Source organism: Rhinatrema bivittatum, chromosome 1 (assembly GCF_901001135.1).
Source record: "Rhinatrema bivittatum chromosome 1, aRhiBiv1.1, whole genome shotgun sequence".
NCBI lineage: Eukaryota > Metazoa > Chordata > Amphibia > Gymnophiona > Rhinatrematidae > Rhinatrema > Rhinatrema bivittatum.
Window position 1 is genome coordinate 750,422,244 of NC_042615.1, and position 15,491 is coordinate 750,437,734.

The 15,491-nt window shown below is 48.5% G+C and overlaps 1 protein-coding gene across 2 annotated transcripts in view; it reads left to right on the forward strand.

Moving 5' to 3' along the window:
• The window catches only part of NUP155 (nucleoporin 155), a 304,350-nt gene that overhangs the window by 137,576 nt on the left and 151,283 nt on the right, over positions 1-15,491 (forward strand). For both annotated transcript variants that reach the window (XM_029578544.1, XM_029578554.1), the window contains one exon: positions 6,624-6,739. In XM_029578544.1, the coding sequence (XP_029434404.1) occupies positions 6,624-6,739 (116 nt within the window). The remainder of the gene's footprint in view (positions 1-6,623; positions 6,740-15,491) is intronic.

Sequence of the window (15,491 nt, forward strand, 5' to 3'; positions counted from 1 at the left end):
GATGGATGACTGTCATCAGTGGCACAACTGCAAAGGGAAATAGTGAAGTGAATAACAAAACTCAACTAAAGTCTCAAAAGGAGTCCAGGAAAAGCAGTAACCTTAACGAGAAAAGATGGAAAGCTATGACCACAAATGCTCATAGTTTGGGCAATAAAATCCCAGATCTGCAAGCCCTAATGGCGGACGCGGACTTGGACGTTGTTGCTATCACAGAGACATGGTTCACAGAATCTCATGATTGGGATACAGCAATACCAGGCTATAACTTGTTAAGGAAGGACAGATTGGATAGGAAAGGGGGAGGAGTGGCTCTTTATGTCAGAAACAATATCCAAGCATCTGAGCTGCAAGGAAGATGGAGAAATGAAGAAGCACTATGGGCCGACCTAAAAAAAAGATGATGGGGCATCCATCTATATTGGAGTGGTTTACAGGCCTCCAAACCAAAAAGAAGAGCTGGACAGAGATCTGGTTGAAGACATCCAAAAGATAGGAAAGAAGGGAGAAGTGGTGATCGTTGGAGACTTTAATATGCCAGATGTAGACTGGAGAATCCAATCTGCAGAATCTAATAATAGTAGAGAGATAGTGGATGTCATGCAAGTAGCTTTATTCAAACAAATGGTAATAGAACCCACGAGAGAAGGAGCTATACTCGATTTAGTGCTCACTAATGGAGATAATGTCTCTGATGTCCAGGTGGGCGCCCACCTCAGCACCAGTGATCATCAAACAGTATGGTTTAATATCACAAAAAGGATACAGAAAAGAAACACAAAGACCCAAGTCTTGCAATTCAAAAACACGGACTTTGATGAAATGGGGAAATACCTGGAGGAAGAACTAAAAGGCTGGGAGAACGAGAGAGATATGGATCAGCAGTGGACCAATCTAAAAGGAGCAATTACTAAGGCAACTAATCTATATGTTAGAAAAGAAAAGCAAAAGAAAAATGAAACCTATCTGGTTCTCAAAGGAGGTGGCTGATAAAATAAAGGCTAAAAGAACAGCATTCAAGAAATATAAAAGATCCCAAAGGGAGGAGCACAAAGAAGAATATTTGGTAGAACTGAGGGAGACGAAGAAATTAATCAAGATGGCAAAAAGTCAAGCGGAAGAGAGGATTGCCAAGGAGATAAAGAATGGTGACAAAACATTTTTCAGATACATCAGTGAAAAGAGAAAAGTTCAAAGTGGTATAAAATTGAAAGGTGGAAAGCATCAATGTGTGGAGAAAGATGAGGAAATGGCAGAAATATTAAACAATTACTTCAGTTCGGTGTTCACTAAAGAAGCCCTGGAGAAGGACCATCTCTGCTTAACAAGAAACTGGAGGGGAGTGGAGTAGATGAAACTCCATTTACAGTAGAAAAGGTATGGGAAGAGCTAAAGAATCTGAAAGTGGACAAAGCCATGGGGCCTGATGAGGTTCATCCCAGGATACTGAGGGAACTCAGAGATGTGCTGGCAGGTCCGCTGTGTGACCTGTTCAATAGATCCCTAGAAACGGGAGTGGTGCCGAGTGATTGGAGAAGAGCGGTGGTAGTCCCGCTTCACAAGAGTGGGAACAGAGAAGAGGCTGGTAACTACAGACCGGTTAGCCTCACTTCGGTGGTAGGAAAAGTAATGGAGTCACTGTTGAAAGAGAGAATAGTGAACTATCTACAGTCCGGAGAATTAATGGACCAGAGGCAGCATGGATTCACCAGGGGAAGATCCTGTCAGACAAATCTGATTGACTTTTTTGACTGAGTAACCAAGGAATTGGATCAAGGAAGAGTGCTCGATGTCATCTACTTGGATTTCAGCAAAGCTTTTGATACAGTTCCGCACAGGAGACTGGTGAATAAAATGAGAAGCTTAGGAGTGAGTGCCGAGGTGGTGGCCTGGATTGCAAACTGGTTGACGGACAGAAGACAATGTGTGATGGTAAATGGAACTCTCTCTGAAGAGAGAGCGGTTTTAAGCGGTGTACCACAAGGATCGGTGTTGGGACCGATCCTGTTCAATATCTTTGTGAGCGACATTGCAGATGGGATAGAAGGTAAAATTTGTCTTTTTGCGGACGACACTAAGATCTGCAATAGAGTGGACACACCGGAAGGAGTGGAGAGAATGAGACTGGATTTAAGGAAGTTGGAAGAGTGGTCGAAGATATGGCAGCTGAGATTCAATGCCAAGAAGTGCAAAGTCATGCATATGGGAAGAGGAAATCCGAATGACCTGTATTCGATGGGGGGGAAAGGCTGATGTGCACGGAGCAGGAGAGAGACCTTGGGGTGATGGTGTCTAATGATCTGAAGTCAGCGAAACAATGTGACAAGGCGATAGCAAAAGCCAGAAGAATGCTGGGCTGCATTGAGAGAGGAATATCAAGTAAGAAAAGGGAAGTGATTATCCCCTTGTACAGGTCCTTGGTGAGGCCTCTCCTGGAGTACTGTGTTCAGTTCTGGAGACTGTATCTCCAAAGAGACAGAGACAAGATGGAAGCGGTCCAGAGAAGGGCGACCAGAAAGGTGGAGGGTCTTCATCGAATGACTTATGAGGAGAGATTGAAGAATTTAAATATGTACACCCTGGAAGAAAGGAGGAGCAGGTGTGATATGATTCAAACTTTCAGATACTTGAAAGGTTTTAACGATCCAAAGACAACGACAAACCTTTTCTGTAGGAAAAAAATCAGCAGAACCAGGGGTCACGAGTTGAAGCTCCAACGAGGAAGACTCAGAACCAATGTCAGGAAGTATTTCTTCACGGAGAGGGTGGTGGATGCCTGGAATGCCCTTCCGGAGGAAGTGGTGAAGACCAGAACTGTGAAGGACTTCAAAGGAGCATGGGATAAACACTGTTGATCCATCAAGTCTAGAGGACGTGAATGAAGAGTGGGTGGCTCACGGGAGTGACGGCTACTGCCTGGAGATTATGCCCTTATTCAATTAACATGCGCATGGTTGATGCGACTCCAGCGTTGCTCTGGGCTTCAGCGGCAAGAGGAAGTTTGGGGGGGAAAATAAAAAGGATTTGCATTCACGAAAAGCGGGGAGTGGCTTGCTTGTCACAGCGGTTGCTGCCCCAAACTAAATAGGCCAGATACTTTACTTTCAATGCATATCCAGCATAGCTCTCTGCTTCAATGGCAGGGGAGAAGTCTGATACTTCACGCATTTCCAACATAGCTCTCTGCTTCTACAGCAGGTGAGAAAGTCTGATACTTCACTTTCAACACACATCCAGCATAGCTCTCTGCTTCAACGGCAGGGGGAACGTAGAAAGGTGGATCTATATACAGACAATAACCAACAAGGACTGAGTTACATAGTCTGGGTAAACAAAGGCACGGGTGTAGCTTGCTTATTGCGGCGGTTACTACCCCTAACTATGGTAGATATTCACTTGGATACAGTTCCAACACTGCTCTCTACATTAATGGTGCGGGTGGAACGGAAATGGAACCAAAGGGTTACTAAGAGCCAAGAGTAACAGAAGTATGAGAGAAATAAAAAAAAAAAAAAAAAAGAGTGCATAGCTTGCTGGGCAGACTGGATGGGCCATTTGGTCTTCTTCTGCCGTCATTTCTATGTTTCTATATGTTTCTATGTTCAGCAAAGACTTGCCAACATGCCTTGTAATGGGGAGATTCTATTTGGAGATAATGTCAAGGACCAGTGGCTCAGATTAAAGGCCACTGTATAATACTTCAGACCTTCTCCACTGCCACTCCAGACCAATCAGACTTGACTAGGAGGGATCCGAATCGGACACAGAGGAGGCATTTCTATTAGCCAAGGTTTTCCCTCCACCCACCTTGGTCCCATCACCAACAGGGTCCTCTTGCTTGCCCAATACAGCAGAGGATCCCAAAGCTATAGCCAGCACCCCAGCTAAAACTTGGGACAGGGTTTTGACTGGATCAGGGAGAGCATAGCTGGAATCCCAGCGTTTATGCCAGAGGAACTTTCTTTTGGAGGGAGGCTAAGGGTTTATGTAACCCATTGGCCCAGAATAATTTCAGATACTTGGGTCCTTAGTATAATTCAAAGATGGTATAGATTTTGCTTATTGACAGTCCCTCCAAATTGTCTGCCGAAATTATCCTGGTCAATGTCTCAGCATTAGGAATTACTTTAAAAGGAGCTCTTCGCCCTCTTAAAGTTCAATATGGTCAAGTTTGTTCCATCAGGAGAAAGAGGACAGAGATTTTATTCCAAGAACTTCTTGAATACTAAGAAAACAGGGACGTACTTTCCATCCTAGGCCAAGTACCTGATGTGGGTAAGGGTCAAAATGCTTTCCCTAGGCACCCTGAATCCCTTTCTCAGAAACAGGGAGCTGGCTTTGTTCTCTGGGTCTGAAGGATGCTTACACCCACACAAAGATATTTCCAGGCACAAGAAGTATTTTGGATTCATAATAGGGAACCACCACCTTCAATATCACATGTTGCCTTTTGGGATAGCATCCATATTATTCATAAAATAACTCGCAGTGATGGCTATGCATCTACGCAAATTGGGGATGCATGTGTTTCTCTACCTTGATGATTGACTAGTCAAGAGGACATCCAGAAGTGGTGCTGTAGAATCAATGGGCAAAACCATCTGGGCACTGGAGTTGCTAGAGTTTATAAACTACCCCAAGTCCCACGAGGCTGTTATCTCAAATGGAATTTATAAGAGTGCTGCTAGAAACAATGTGGTAAATCCTCTCTTGTGGTTATCCTCCCACAGCATTGATGGAATCAAATCATTCAAGATCTTTATGACAGCATCCACATCACCCAGCAGCTCCAGAGCTCACTGTCCTGGAAGCTGATGCAATCAAATCTGACCAAAGGAATAGCTGCCTTAATTTCTCCAGTGCAAATTGTCCTAACCACAAATTTATTTATTTATTTATTTAACACTTTTTTATACCGACCTTCATAGTAATAACCATATCGGATCGGTTTACATAGAACAAGGGTATAACTGAAGCAAAAACTAAAGTAATTAACAATAGAGCTGAATAAGGCAAAGTTATATTTAACAAGGAGTAAAAACTTGGAAGCTTAAATAGCTGGAAGAAGGTAGAGCTCACAAATGGAGCTCACGTGAAGGGACACTGCACCCATGGCCTTTAGTCTGCTCAGGAACAGCTTAATCTGACAGATTTCTAGAGCAGGGATGACTCACCTTTCAAACAGCAGGAGCAACAAATCCAAAATTCATGAAACAGATCTTTTAGGATTTCACAAGCTGGAGTTGTGAAGAGGGGGCCAGAATTCTCCCACCCCACCCAGAAAAAAAGGGCCAATTCTCTCACAGTCACATAAACACTACGTCACTATTTCAGAAACAAAGATATACACACACCAGTCACACACACAGAGAAATATATATATACACAGTCTCTCCCTCTCGAAAGAGAGAGATACACACACTCTACTTCAGAATGAGAATTATACAGTCACTCCCTCTCAGACACACAGATACACAGTCATTCTCTGACACATGTACACACAGTCACTCTCTGACACATATACACCAGTCTCTCTCTCAGACACAGATATATATATATATATATATATATATATATATATATATATATATATACACACATTCACACAGTAACTCTCTCACTGACACAGAGACACAGTCACTCAAACACAGACATACACACACATTCAGCTGTTGTGTTGTTGCTTATGTTCTCATTCAGTGAATGCTTCCGTCCCAGTACTGTCGCATCATATAAAGTTCTTGCTTGCTGCCAGCCCTTCCACAGCCTGCAGTGGCCCTCTCCCTTTCTCATTCCCACCCCTTCTTGGCACAGACTCTGTAGATACTACAGCTAGTGCATGCAGCTTACAAGATGCCAGTTGGCCCACCCTGCAATAGCAGAACACTTCATACATGTGGAATACACAGGCCTTCACCAAATACAGAACAGAGAGACCGTAAAATATAAGTAGAAACATTCTGTCAAAAACTGAATTGGAAAATGCAACAAGCCCAATTGTATTATGCAGTGCAACAATGGAAAAACAGAAACATCATTATTCTTCACAAAACATCAAGCAATAAAATTGATATAAAATATCATCATAATAAAACCATACTAATACAAAGAATAAATGTCAAAACAGCTGCTGAATAGAACATCCAATAATTAAAAAAATTCACATAAATTTGTTGTAATATTGCTTAAACACCAATAAAATATTTCTAAACAGCAGACACATGAAATAACACCCAGAAGTTAAAACTAATAAGGATTGAAATATCTCCCACTTTCCATACTTGGAATCTTTTGATTTCCGGTCATATTGAGATTGTAGATTTTTTAGGGGGGGGGGGGGGCGCACAAGCTTCATGCTCGCTCTTTCATATACACACACGTTTATACATGTTTATTCTCATACACTCCCTCACTTTCCCTCACACACACATACTCTCATACATACTCATCCCACTCACTGCAATGGCAACTGCCAGTATCTGAGATTGTGCAGAATAAACATGTATACTTTCTCTCATCCTTTCAATTCAGAAGATTGAACACCAATACAGAGAGTGAAAACAAAAGATATTTCCAGTTTTTCTCCTGTAAACAATATGAGACTCTTTTATGTTTATTTACAGATTGATAGCAGTGTTCCATCTCAACTCCTGGAGTCTGTTCTCCAAGAATTAAAGGGTCTTCAAGAATTTCTGGACAGAAATTCGCAGTTCACAGCAGGCTCCTTGGGCAATCCCAGGTAAGATCAGACAGCTAATACAGAAAAAAAAACCCTGAAATGTTAAAGCAGATGGCATGGTTAGTGAATAATTCAGGTAAGCTCCTAGGGTTTGTGAGTTAAAATCTTGTTTACTTTGGGGTGCCCTCCTTTTCTCTTTATCCTCTGTGCTCACTGTATTCCGTGAGAGATGGTGAAAAACCAGGTTCATAATTGCGCCAGTACACACATACGACAAGTAAGAGATAACCTCTCTGTGGCAGTTAAGATAGTGTTTCATATAATAGGTGATCAGGATTCCTCAGAACAGGATACAGTAAGTGAGATCACATCACCTAGCCCATTAACTACTGCTCACATATAGGGGTAGATTTTCAAAGGGTTACGCACGTAACTCCTGAAAACCTATCCCTGCGCGTGCCGAGCCTAAGCCCTGCGACGCGCGTATGTCCCGGGGCTTCGAAAAAGGGGCAGTCCGGGGGTGGGCCAGAGTCCTCCGGCACAGCGGCTGTGCCAGGGGATGGCGCGCAAGTTACGCCTGCCAGAAGCCAGAGGCAGGCGTAACTCCGTCAAATAAGGTAGGGAGGGATTTAGGTAGGGCCAGGGGGGTGGGTTAGATAGGGGAAGGAAGGGAAAGGTGGGGGGGAATCAAAAAAACGTTCCCTCCAAGGCCGCTCTGATTTCAGAGCGGCCTTGGAGGGAACAGGGAAAGCCATCAGGGCTCCCCTTGGGCTTGGCGTGCACAAGTGTGCACCCCCTTGCGTGCGCCGTCCTTGGGCTGGCTTCAGCTCCACGCGTCTTCACAAAATGCTTGGTGGTGGTGGTGGCTGCCTACCTCGGGTGACGTCGGTCCACGTCTTTCCATACCTGGACGATTGGCTGATCTGGAGCGAATCACACTTCGGGGCCATGAATGCTCTAGCCTTGATAGTTCAGACCTTACAGACCTCGGGATTAGTTATCAACTTCCCCAAGTCACATCTCAACCAGTCTCCACGACTGGACTTTTATCAGTGCCAGGTTGGATACGGCATAAGCGAAAGCTTTTCTGCCCAGGGATTGAGCGGTCACCATCACAACAGAAAGAAGGTACCGGCCTGTCTGCTACTCCGCCTGCTGGGCCACATGGCAGCTTCGGTCCACGTGACCCCCTTGGCCTGCCTTCCACATGAGGGACCCGCAGTGGGCCTTGCGGTTTCAGTGGCGACAGGCATCCCAGGATCTGGAAGCGCCAGTGACGGTCACGGACCCTCTCCGTCTCTCCCTAACCTGGTGGGAGGCCCTGTCCAATGTGGAACTAGGTCTCCTATCCCAGCCTGCACCACCCCAGGTGACTCTCACCACTGATGTCTCACCTCAGAGGCGGGGGGGAAACACGGACCTGCATACCCAGGGCCTTTGGACTGCAGCTGAGTCCCGCTACCAGATAAATTTTAGGAGCTGCGGGCGATCCTGTACGCCTTGTGGGCCTTCCAGGAAAGACTGTCCTCCAAGGTCATCCTCATCAGAACGGACAACCAGGTGGCGATGTGGTACATCAACAAGCGGGGCGGTACGGGCTCCTTCCCCTCTCTGCCAGGAAGCGATACAGGTCTGGAATTGGGCTCTCTCCAAGGGGATGTATCTACGGGCCACGTACCTGCCGGGTCACCTAAACACGCTGGTGGACCGCCTCAGCTGGTCCTTCCAACCACACAAATGGTCCCTGAACCTGGCAGTGGCAGCCGACCTATTCCATCACTGGGGCACACCAGACATGGACCTGTTCGCCTCTCCCCACAATCACAAGGTGAGCATCTTCTGATTCCGGGGAAGGACGGTCCGCGCCTACGACGTGATCTCCCTTCACTGTGGACAAGGTCTCATGTACCCATAACCCCCTATTCCGCTTCTCTCGAGGATTCTGACGAAGCTGCAAGAGGATGGGGGGGACCATGATCCTGGTGGCACCCTCCTGGCCAAGACAGGTGTGGTTCCCTCTTCTCCAGGACCTGTCCATGAGCACACCAGTTCCACTGGGGACGGCTCCTGACCTCCTATCATAGGGCACCCAGCGCCACCCGAACCTCCGGACCCTGGCCCTCAAGACATGGATGTTGAGCGCATGATCCTCCAGCCCTTGCAGCTCTCGGATGGTGTTTCCAGGATCTTGAATGAATCCTGGAAACCTTCCACTCGGAGATCTTACAGCTCGAAGTGGAAGCGTTTTTCCACCTAGGTGTGGGGGCCATGGACTGGGCCCTTTCTCCTGCCCGCTTCCCCGCCTGCTAGATTATCTGTGGCACTGTCCGAGTCTGGCCTCCGAACCAGCTCGGTCTGAGTACACTTCAGAGCCTACTACCAGGAATTGCTGGGGCACCCATTTCAGTCCAGCTGCTGTTTGGATGCTTCAAGTGGGCCTGTTTCAACTGAAGCCCCCGCTTCGCCCACTGTCAACCCTGTGGGATCTCAACGTTGTCCTGGCGAGGCTTATGCGGCATATATTTGAGCCTCTCAAATCCTGTGACCTGAAGTTTCTCACCTGGAAAGTTATATTCCTGGTGGCGATCACTTCCGCTCGCAGGGTCAGTGAGATCCAGGCCCTATTTATGTACACTCCTTACATGAAATTCTTCCATGATCATGTGATGCTGCGTACACATCCAAAATTTCTGCCGAAGGCGGTGACTGCTTTCACATCAACCAGTCAATCATCCTTCCTACGTTCTTCCCACGGCCGCCTTCACACCCGGGAGAACATGCTCTTCACACCCTGGATTGCAAGCGGACACTCACTTTCTACTTGGACCATACAGCGAGTCATAGACAGACTATCCGGCTTTTTGTGTCCTTTGGGAGCAGCAGTGGGGAAGCAGACCCTATCCAACTGGCTAGCGGATTGCATTGCCTACTGCTACGAGCAGGCAGACCTCCAGCTGGCTGGCAGAGTGAAGGCTTACTCTGTGCGGGCTATGGCGGCATCAGTGGCCCATCTGCATACAATCCCTGTTGCCAAAATCTGCAGGGCCGCGACTTGAGTTCTCTCCACACATTCGCGGCCCACTACTGTCTCGACAGGGATAGTCGCCAGGACAGCGCTTTTGGCCAGTCTGTCCTTCGCAATCTATTCTATTCTTGAACCCAACTGTTTCATCATGCTCTCTATGGGACCAGACTGTCCTGTTTCTCCTACAGCGCCGCATTTGTGTTGTGCCCGTTGGCATCTTGTTCGGCTACTGTGGGTCCCTCTGATCACAAAGAGCAGTCTAAAGCTCTGTAATTACCCACGTGAGGAGTACATTCTGCTTGTCCTAGGGGAAAGCGCAGTTGCTTACCTGTAACAGGTGTTCTCCTAGGACAGCAGGATGTTAGTCCTCAGGAATCCTGCCTGCCTCTCTACGATGTTGGGTTCACCTTTGGTTTGTTATTTTTCTTGCTCATGTTTTTGCTGTTACGACACTGAATGGGAACCTCTCGTGGATAGTGGCAAGCTGGACATGCTCAGTCACCCCACATGTGAGGACTAATATCCTGCTGTCCTAGGAGAACACCTATTACAGATAAGTAACTGCGCTTTACCCTTAGTTACGGACATATATTTAGGCTTTCACTGACCCATGAAGATTACTACATGCATATTTTAAGGAGCTAAATGCACCTAGGAAATGTGTGCAACTAGGTCAAGTCAGGGAAGACATATTTAATTCTAGTCAATTTGACTGTCTGTATATCATCTTTCAGAAGCTCTCATGACTGTGAATGTTCCACTGAGAGCAAGAATGCTTGGGTATGCCTGTTATACATCTGTTCCCATATATTCAACATTTATTGAAGCATACAAATATTAATATTGCTTCCCTGTACATACCTGGATCAGTCCAGACTGTGGGTTGAGTCTCCTGTCCAGCAGATGGAGACAGACCAAAACTGAAAGGGTATCCTATATCAGGACAGAGCCTACCCTGCAGCCCTTCAGTATTTGTCTGTCTCCAGCAGATGCAGGCAGCTCACCCTGCAGTGCCCTGGTTTCTTCCTTAGCCCTTGCTTGTGGGGCTTTTCTTATTCTAATTCTGACAGGATCAAGCAAGTATTGTTTCTTGAAATTAAGTTTGTTTAAAAAAAAAAAAAGTTGGACTGTTTTTTTTTTTTGTTCTCAGGAGACAGTTCTGTCTTCTCGCTCTTGGGGAGCCTAGGGGGGCTTGGCCCCTTGTTTGATACAGCCTAGGCTCCCTATTCCCGGTGTACCTCGGCTGTGGGATGACACTGGTGGTCCAGTCACTCCCCCTACACAACTGTCTCTCTCCCGGGACGTTTCATTTCCCGGCGCTGCCAGCAGGGATGATTCATTCCCCTGCACTACTCAGTTAAACAAACAAAAAAAAAAAAGTTAGTCAATCAGGTGCCCGTCTTACCTCGGCATCTGTAATTGAGAGACAGGAGCGAGCAGAGTTCATTCTCCTGCTCCTGCTCCTTCAGGCACTGCAGCTCAGCTGATTCTGATTTTTTTCTCTTTGCCTCGCAGTTCCTTTCATGCCGCGTTCTAACTTATGCCTTGCCTGCAGGGAGCCTTCGATTCGGCTCTCCTGCAATGGGCTGTGTTCGGGCTGTCTGCGGGGGGAAGAGGGGCCCTCCTCGGCAGCAAATAGATCAGTACCCCCTGGGGCAGGTCTACTAAACGCATGGCCAGGCCGTTCCCGGGTCGGCAAACCGCAGGAACGGCGGACATCTTGGGGATATCAGCAGCTCATGTGACTGGGTTGCAGGACACAGAGGAGCCTGATTTTACTGTCTCACCCCCCCAATTTGAGCCCCGTGCAGTCTCCTGATGAAGGTACTGACCCCCCCCCAAATCCCTCACCGAGAAGTCCAGACCTCGTTTCTCTTCTGAATTTGTGCTTCTCATGCACAAATCTTACTTAGCTAGTTTGCAAGAGGAGGTGGACACCCTCACCAGGTCCCCCTTCCCCTAAAATCCCTCTGATGCCCCCCAGCCCGCTCCCACGGCTCTGGATGCGCAAGGGTCTATCAGAGTGCAGGTGGTCCCTGGGGCCCCCCCCCCCCCCCCCCCCTTCCGGATCCTCCTGCTCCTTTGGGGGTTCCGGACCTGGACCCAGATGCAGAGTTGATGGGGACACACCCCCCCCCCCCCCCCCCTGGAGGGAGATGACCCACAAGTTCTTCGCTTATTTCAAAGGGAGGAACTGGATCCGCTTATTACTTGTATCATTCAGGAGCTGGGAATTGAGAGTCCTTCAGTGGATGTGCTCATGGCCGCGATGCCAGCTTGCGTGGACCCGGTCCTGGAGGGACTCAGGGCTCTTCTGCACACTTTCCCCTTCCATCCCATGCACAAGCTGATGCTTCTCCGAGAATGGGAAGCTCCCGAGTCGGGGCTTCAAGTGGGGAGGGCTATGGACAAGCTCTATCCTCTCCCCGAGGAGTGCATGGACATGCTAAAAATCCCTAAGAGTGGATTCTTCGGAGTCTGCAGTCACTAAGCACACCACCATCCTGGTGGTGGGTGCTACGGCCCTGAAGGATGTTCAAGACCGCAAGTTAGAATCCTATCTCAAGCGCATCTTCAAAGTCTTGGCCTTGGGAGTTCGGATATCAATCTGCAGCAGTCTCATGCAGCAAGCAAGCCTTAGGTGGGTTCAACAATTGCTCAGCACCCAGGACCTCCCATCTACAGAGGCGCAGAGCAGGCTGAAAGGTTGGAAGGCGCTGTAGCGTATGGGGGCGGATGCCCTTCACAACTTGTTCCACATCCAGGCGAAAGCAATGGCTTTAGCGGTTTCAGCCAGACAGCTCCTCTGGCTTTGGAATTGGTCGGCTGACTCTTCTTCCAAGACGCAGTTGGGCACGCTTCCTTTTAAAGGTAAGTTGCTTTTTGGCGAGGACCTTGAGCAGCTTATTAAATCCTTGAGTGAGAATAAGGTTCATAAACTACCTGAGGACTGGCCGAAACAGTCAATGGCCTTCTTCCCTACACGTACCCGCTTTCGGGGTCAGCGGAGATATAATGCTCGGAGGAAACTCCAACTTTCTAGGGGAAACTCCTCCATATCTGTCCTTTCGAGGCCGCCGTGCCTTCCACAGCATTCCACCGCCAAGCCCACCTCCCAATGAGATTCGGCTGGCCCATTCCTCCGTTCCAAACTTAGGTGGTCGTCTGTCTCTCTCTTTCTCGAGGAATGGGCCAAAATCACATCGGATCAGTGGGTCTTTGAGATAATCGAGAGGCTACGCTTTAGAATTTGCTCGAGACCTACTGGATCTGCACCTAGTCTCCCCATGTGGACATCGGAATCAGGCTGCCGTATCCCAGACTCTCCAGACTGCAAGGGCTGGGGGCCATAGTCCCAGTCCCCACGGAGGAACAAGGCACCGGCCAGTATTCCATCTACTTCGTGGTTCCAAAAAAGGACGGTTCTTTCCGCCCCATTTTGGATCTCAAGAGGGTTAACCAAGCCCTCAAGGTGTTTCATTTTCGGATGGAGACCCTGAGGGCGGTAATTGTGGCTGTTCACCCCGGAGAATATCTGGCCTACATGGACTTGGCGGAGGCCTACTTACACATCACAATCTGGGCCGAGCATCAGAGGTATCTCAGTTTCGACATCTTGGGCCAGCACTTTCAGTTCCGGGCTCTGCCCTTCTACCTTGCCACAGCACCGCGCACATCTACCAAGGTCATGGTGTTGGTGGCAGCCGCTCTCTGATGGGAAGGAGTCCTGGTCCATCTTTATCTGGACGATTGGCTAGTGCGGGCCAAGTCGGAGACTCTATGCAAGCTGGCAGTCGACAGAGTCCTAGCTCTACTCACTTCACTGGGGTGGATAGTCAACTTTCCCAAGAGCAATCTGTGGCCCTCCCAGGTCTTGGAATTCCTGGGGGCTCATTTCGATACCCGAATCGGCAAGGTATTCCTTCCGGACGTTCGAGCATTCAAGCTGATGGACCAGGTCCGGAATCTCCTTCTCTTGCCTCTGCCTACAGCATGGGATTACCTTCAAGTTCTGGGGACCATGGCTTCCACTATCGACCTGGTCCCCTGGGCTTTTGCGCATATGCGTCCATTACAGAAAGCTTTGCTATCCCATTGGAAACCGGTCTCGGAATAGTTTTGGATAACTCTCCCGCTCTCAGATTCTACCATCAGCGACATATCCTTCCAGACTCCGCAGTGGATTGTAGTAACAACAGATGCCAGCCTCTCCAGGTGGGGAGCAGTCTGCCAGTCTCAATCTCATCAGAAAAAGTGGTCCCCGGTCCAATCCCGCTGGCACATCAGTCACCTTGAGGCCCGGGCGGTTCGCCTGGCTCTGTCTTCCTCCCACTGATTCGCCGCAGGGCAGTGCGTGTGCTCTCGGACAATTCCACCATGGTGGCTTGTATCAATCGACAGGGGGACACCAAGAGTCGCCTATGGCCCTAGAAGCAAGCAAGCTCTTCGCTTGGGCAGAGCGCCACCTGGAGCGCCTGGCAGCTTCTCACATACAGGCCGATACAGTACAGTGCGCTCCGGCGGAGCACACTGTTAACCCGCGATTGGACGCGCGTTTTCTATGCGCTAGCTTTACCCCTTATTCAGTAAGTAAAATGTGCAGCCAAACCGCACATTTTACTTTAAGAAATTAGCGCCTAACCAAAGGTAGGCGCTAATTTCTGCCGGCACCGGGAAAGTGCACATAAAAGCAGTAAAAATTGCTTTTCTATGCACCCTCCGACTTAATATCATGGCGATATTAAGTCGGAGGTCCCGAAAATTTTTTAAAAAAAAATTTTTTAAATAGGCTCGCGGGTTGAAAACTGGACGTTCAATTTTGCCGGCGTCCGGTTTCCAAACCCGTGGCTGTCAGCGGGCTCGAGAACCGATGCCGGCAAAATTAAGCGCCTGCTGTCAAACCTGCTGACAGCAACCGCTAGTGTCCCTAGCGCCTCTTTTTACCGCCGGCACTAATTTAAATAAATTAAATTACTGTATCGCGCGCACAGGAGTGACCTGTGTGCGCGCCGGGAGAGCGGGCACTCGCCCGCTCTGCCGCGATTTTTACTGTATTGGCCCAATAGCGGGTAAGGAGAATGTGCAAGCCAATTTCTTGAGTCGACAGCATCTCGATCCGGGCGAGTGGGAGTTGTCCGGAGCAATGGAGCTGATTGTTAGCAGATGGGGCCCTCCTCACCTGGACCTGATGGCAACCTTGGGCAATGCCAAAGCTCCCAGGTTCTTCAGCTGCTGGAGGGAGCACTGCTCGGAAGGAGTAGATGCTCTAGTCCTTCCTTGGCCCCGCGACGTCCTTCTTTACGTGTTCCCTCCTTGGCCCCTAGTGGGGGAAAGGTCCTCAGAAGAGTAGAACTTCACAGGGGTCCGGTCATCCTCGTAGCTCCCGAATGGCCCCGCATACCATGGTTCACAGGTCTGATAAATCTGGCGACAGATGGCCCTCTCCATCTCGGTCATCTTCCACGTCTGCTCTGGAAGGGTCCTGTATTTTTCGACCACGTGGATCGCTTCTGTCTAGCGGCCTGGCTTTTGAACAGCAGAGACTAAGAAAGAAGGGATACAAAGAAGTTATATCCACTCTACTACGCGCCCGCAAGACTTCTACCTCGCTCGCTTATGTCCATGTTTGGAAAGTTTTTGAAAATGTCTGGGAAGAATCGGGTGTCTCGGCTCATTCTGCTCTGGTTTCTATGATTCTTTCCTTCCTCTAAAATGGCCTCTCCAGGGTCTCTCTCTCAGCTCGTTGCGCGTCCAAGTGTCCGCTCTCTGCTCTCTTTTAGGTAACGT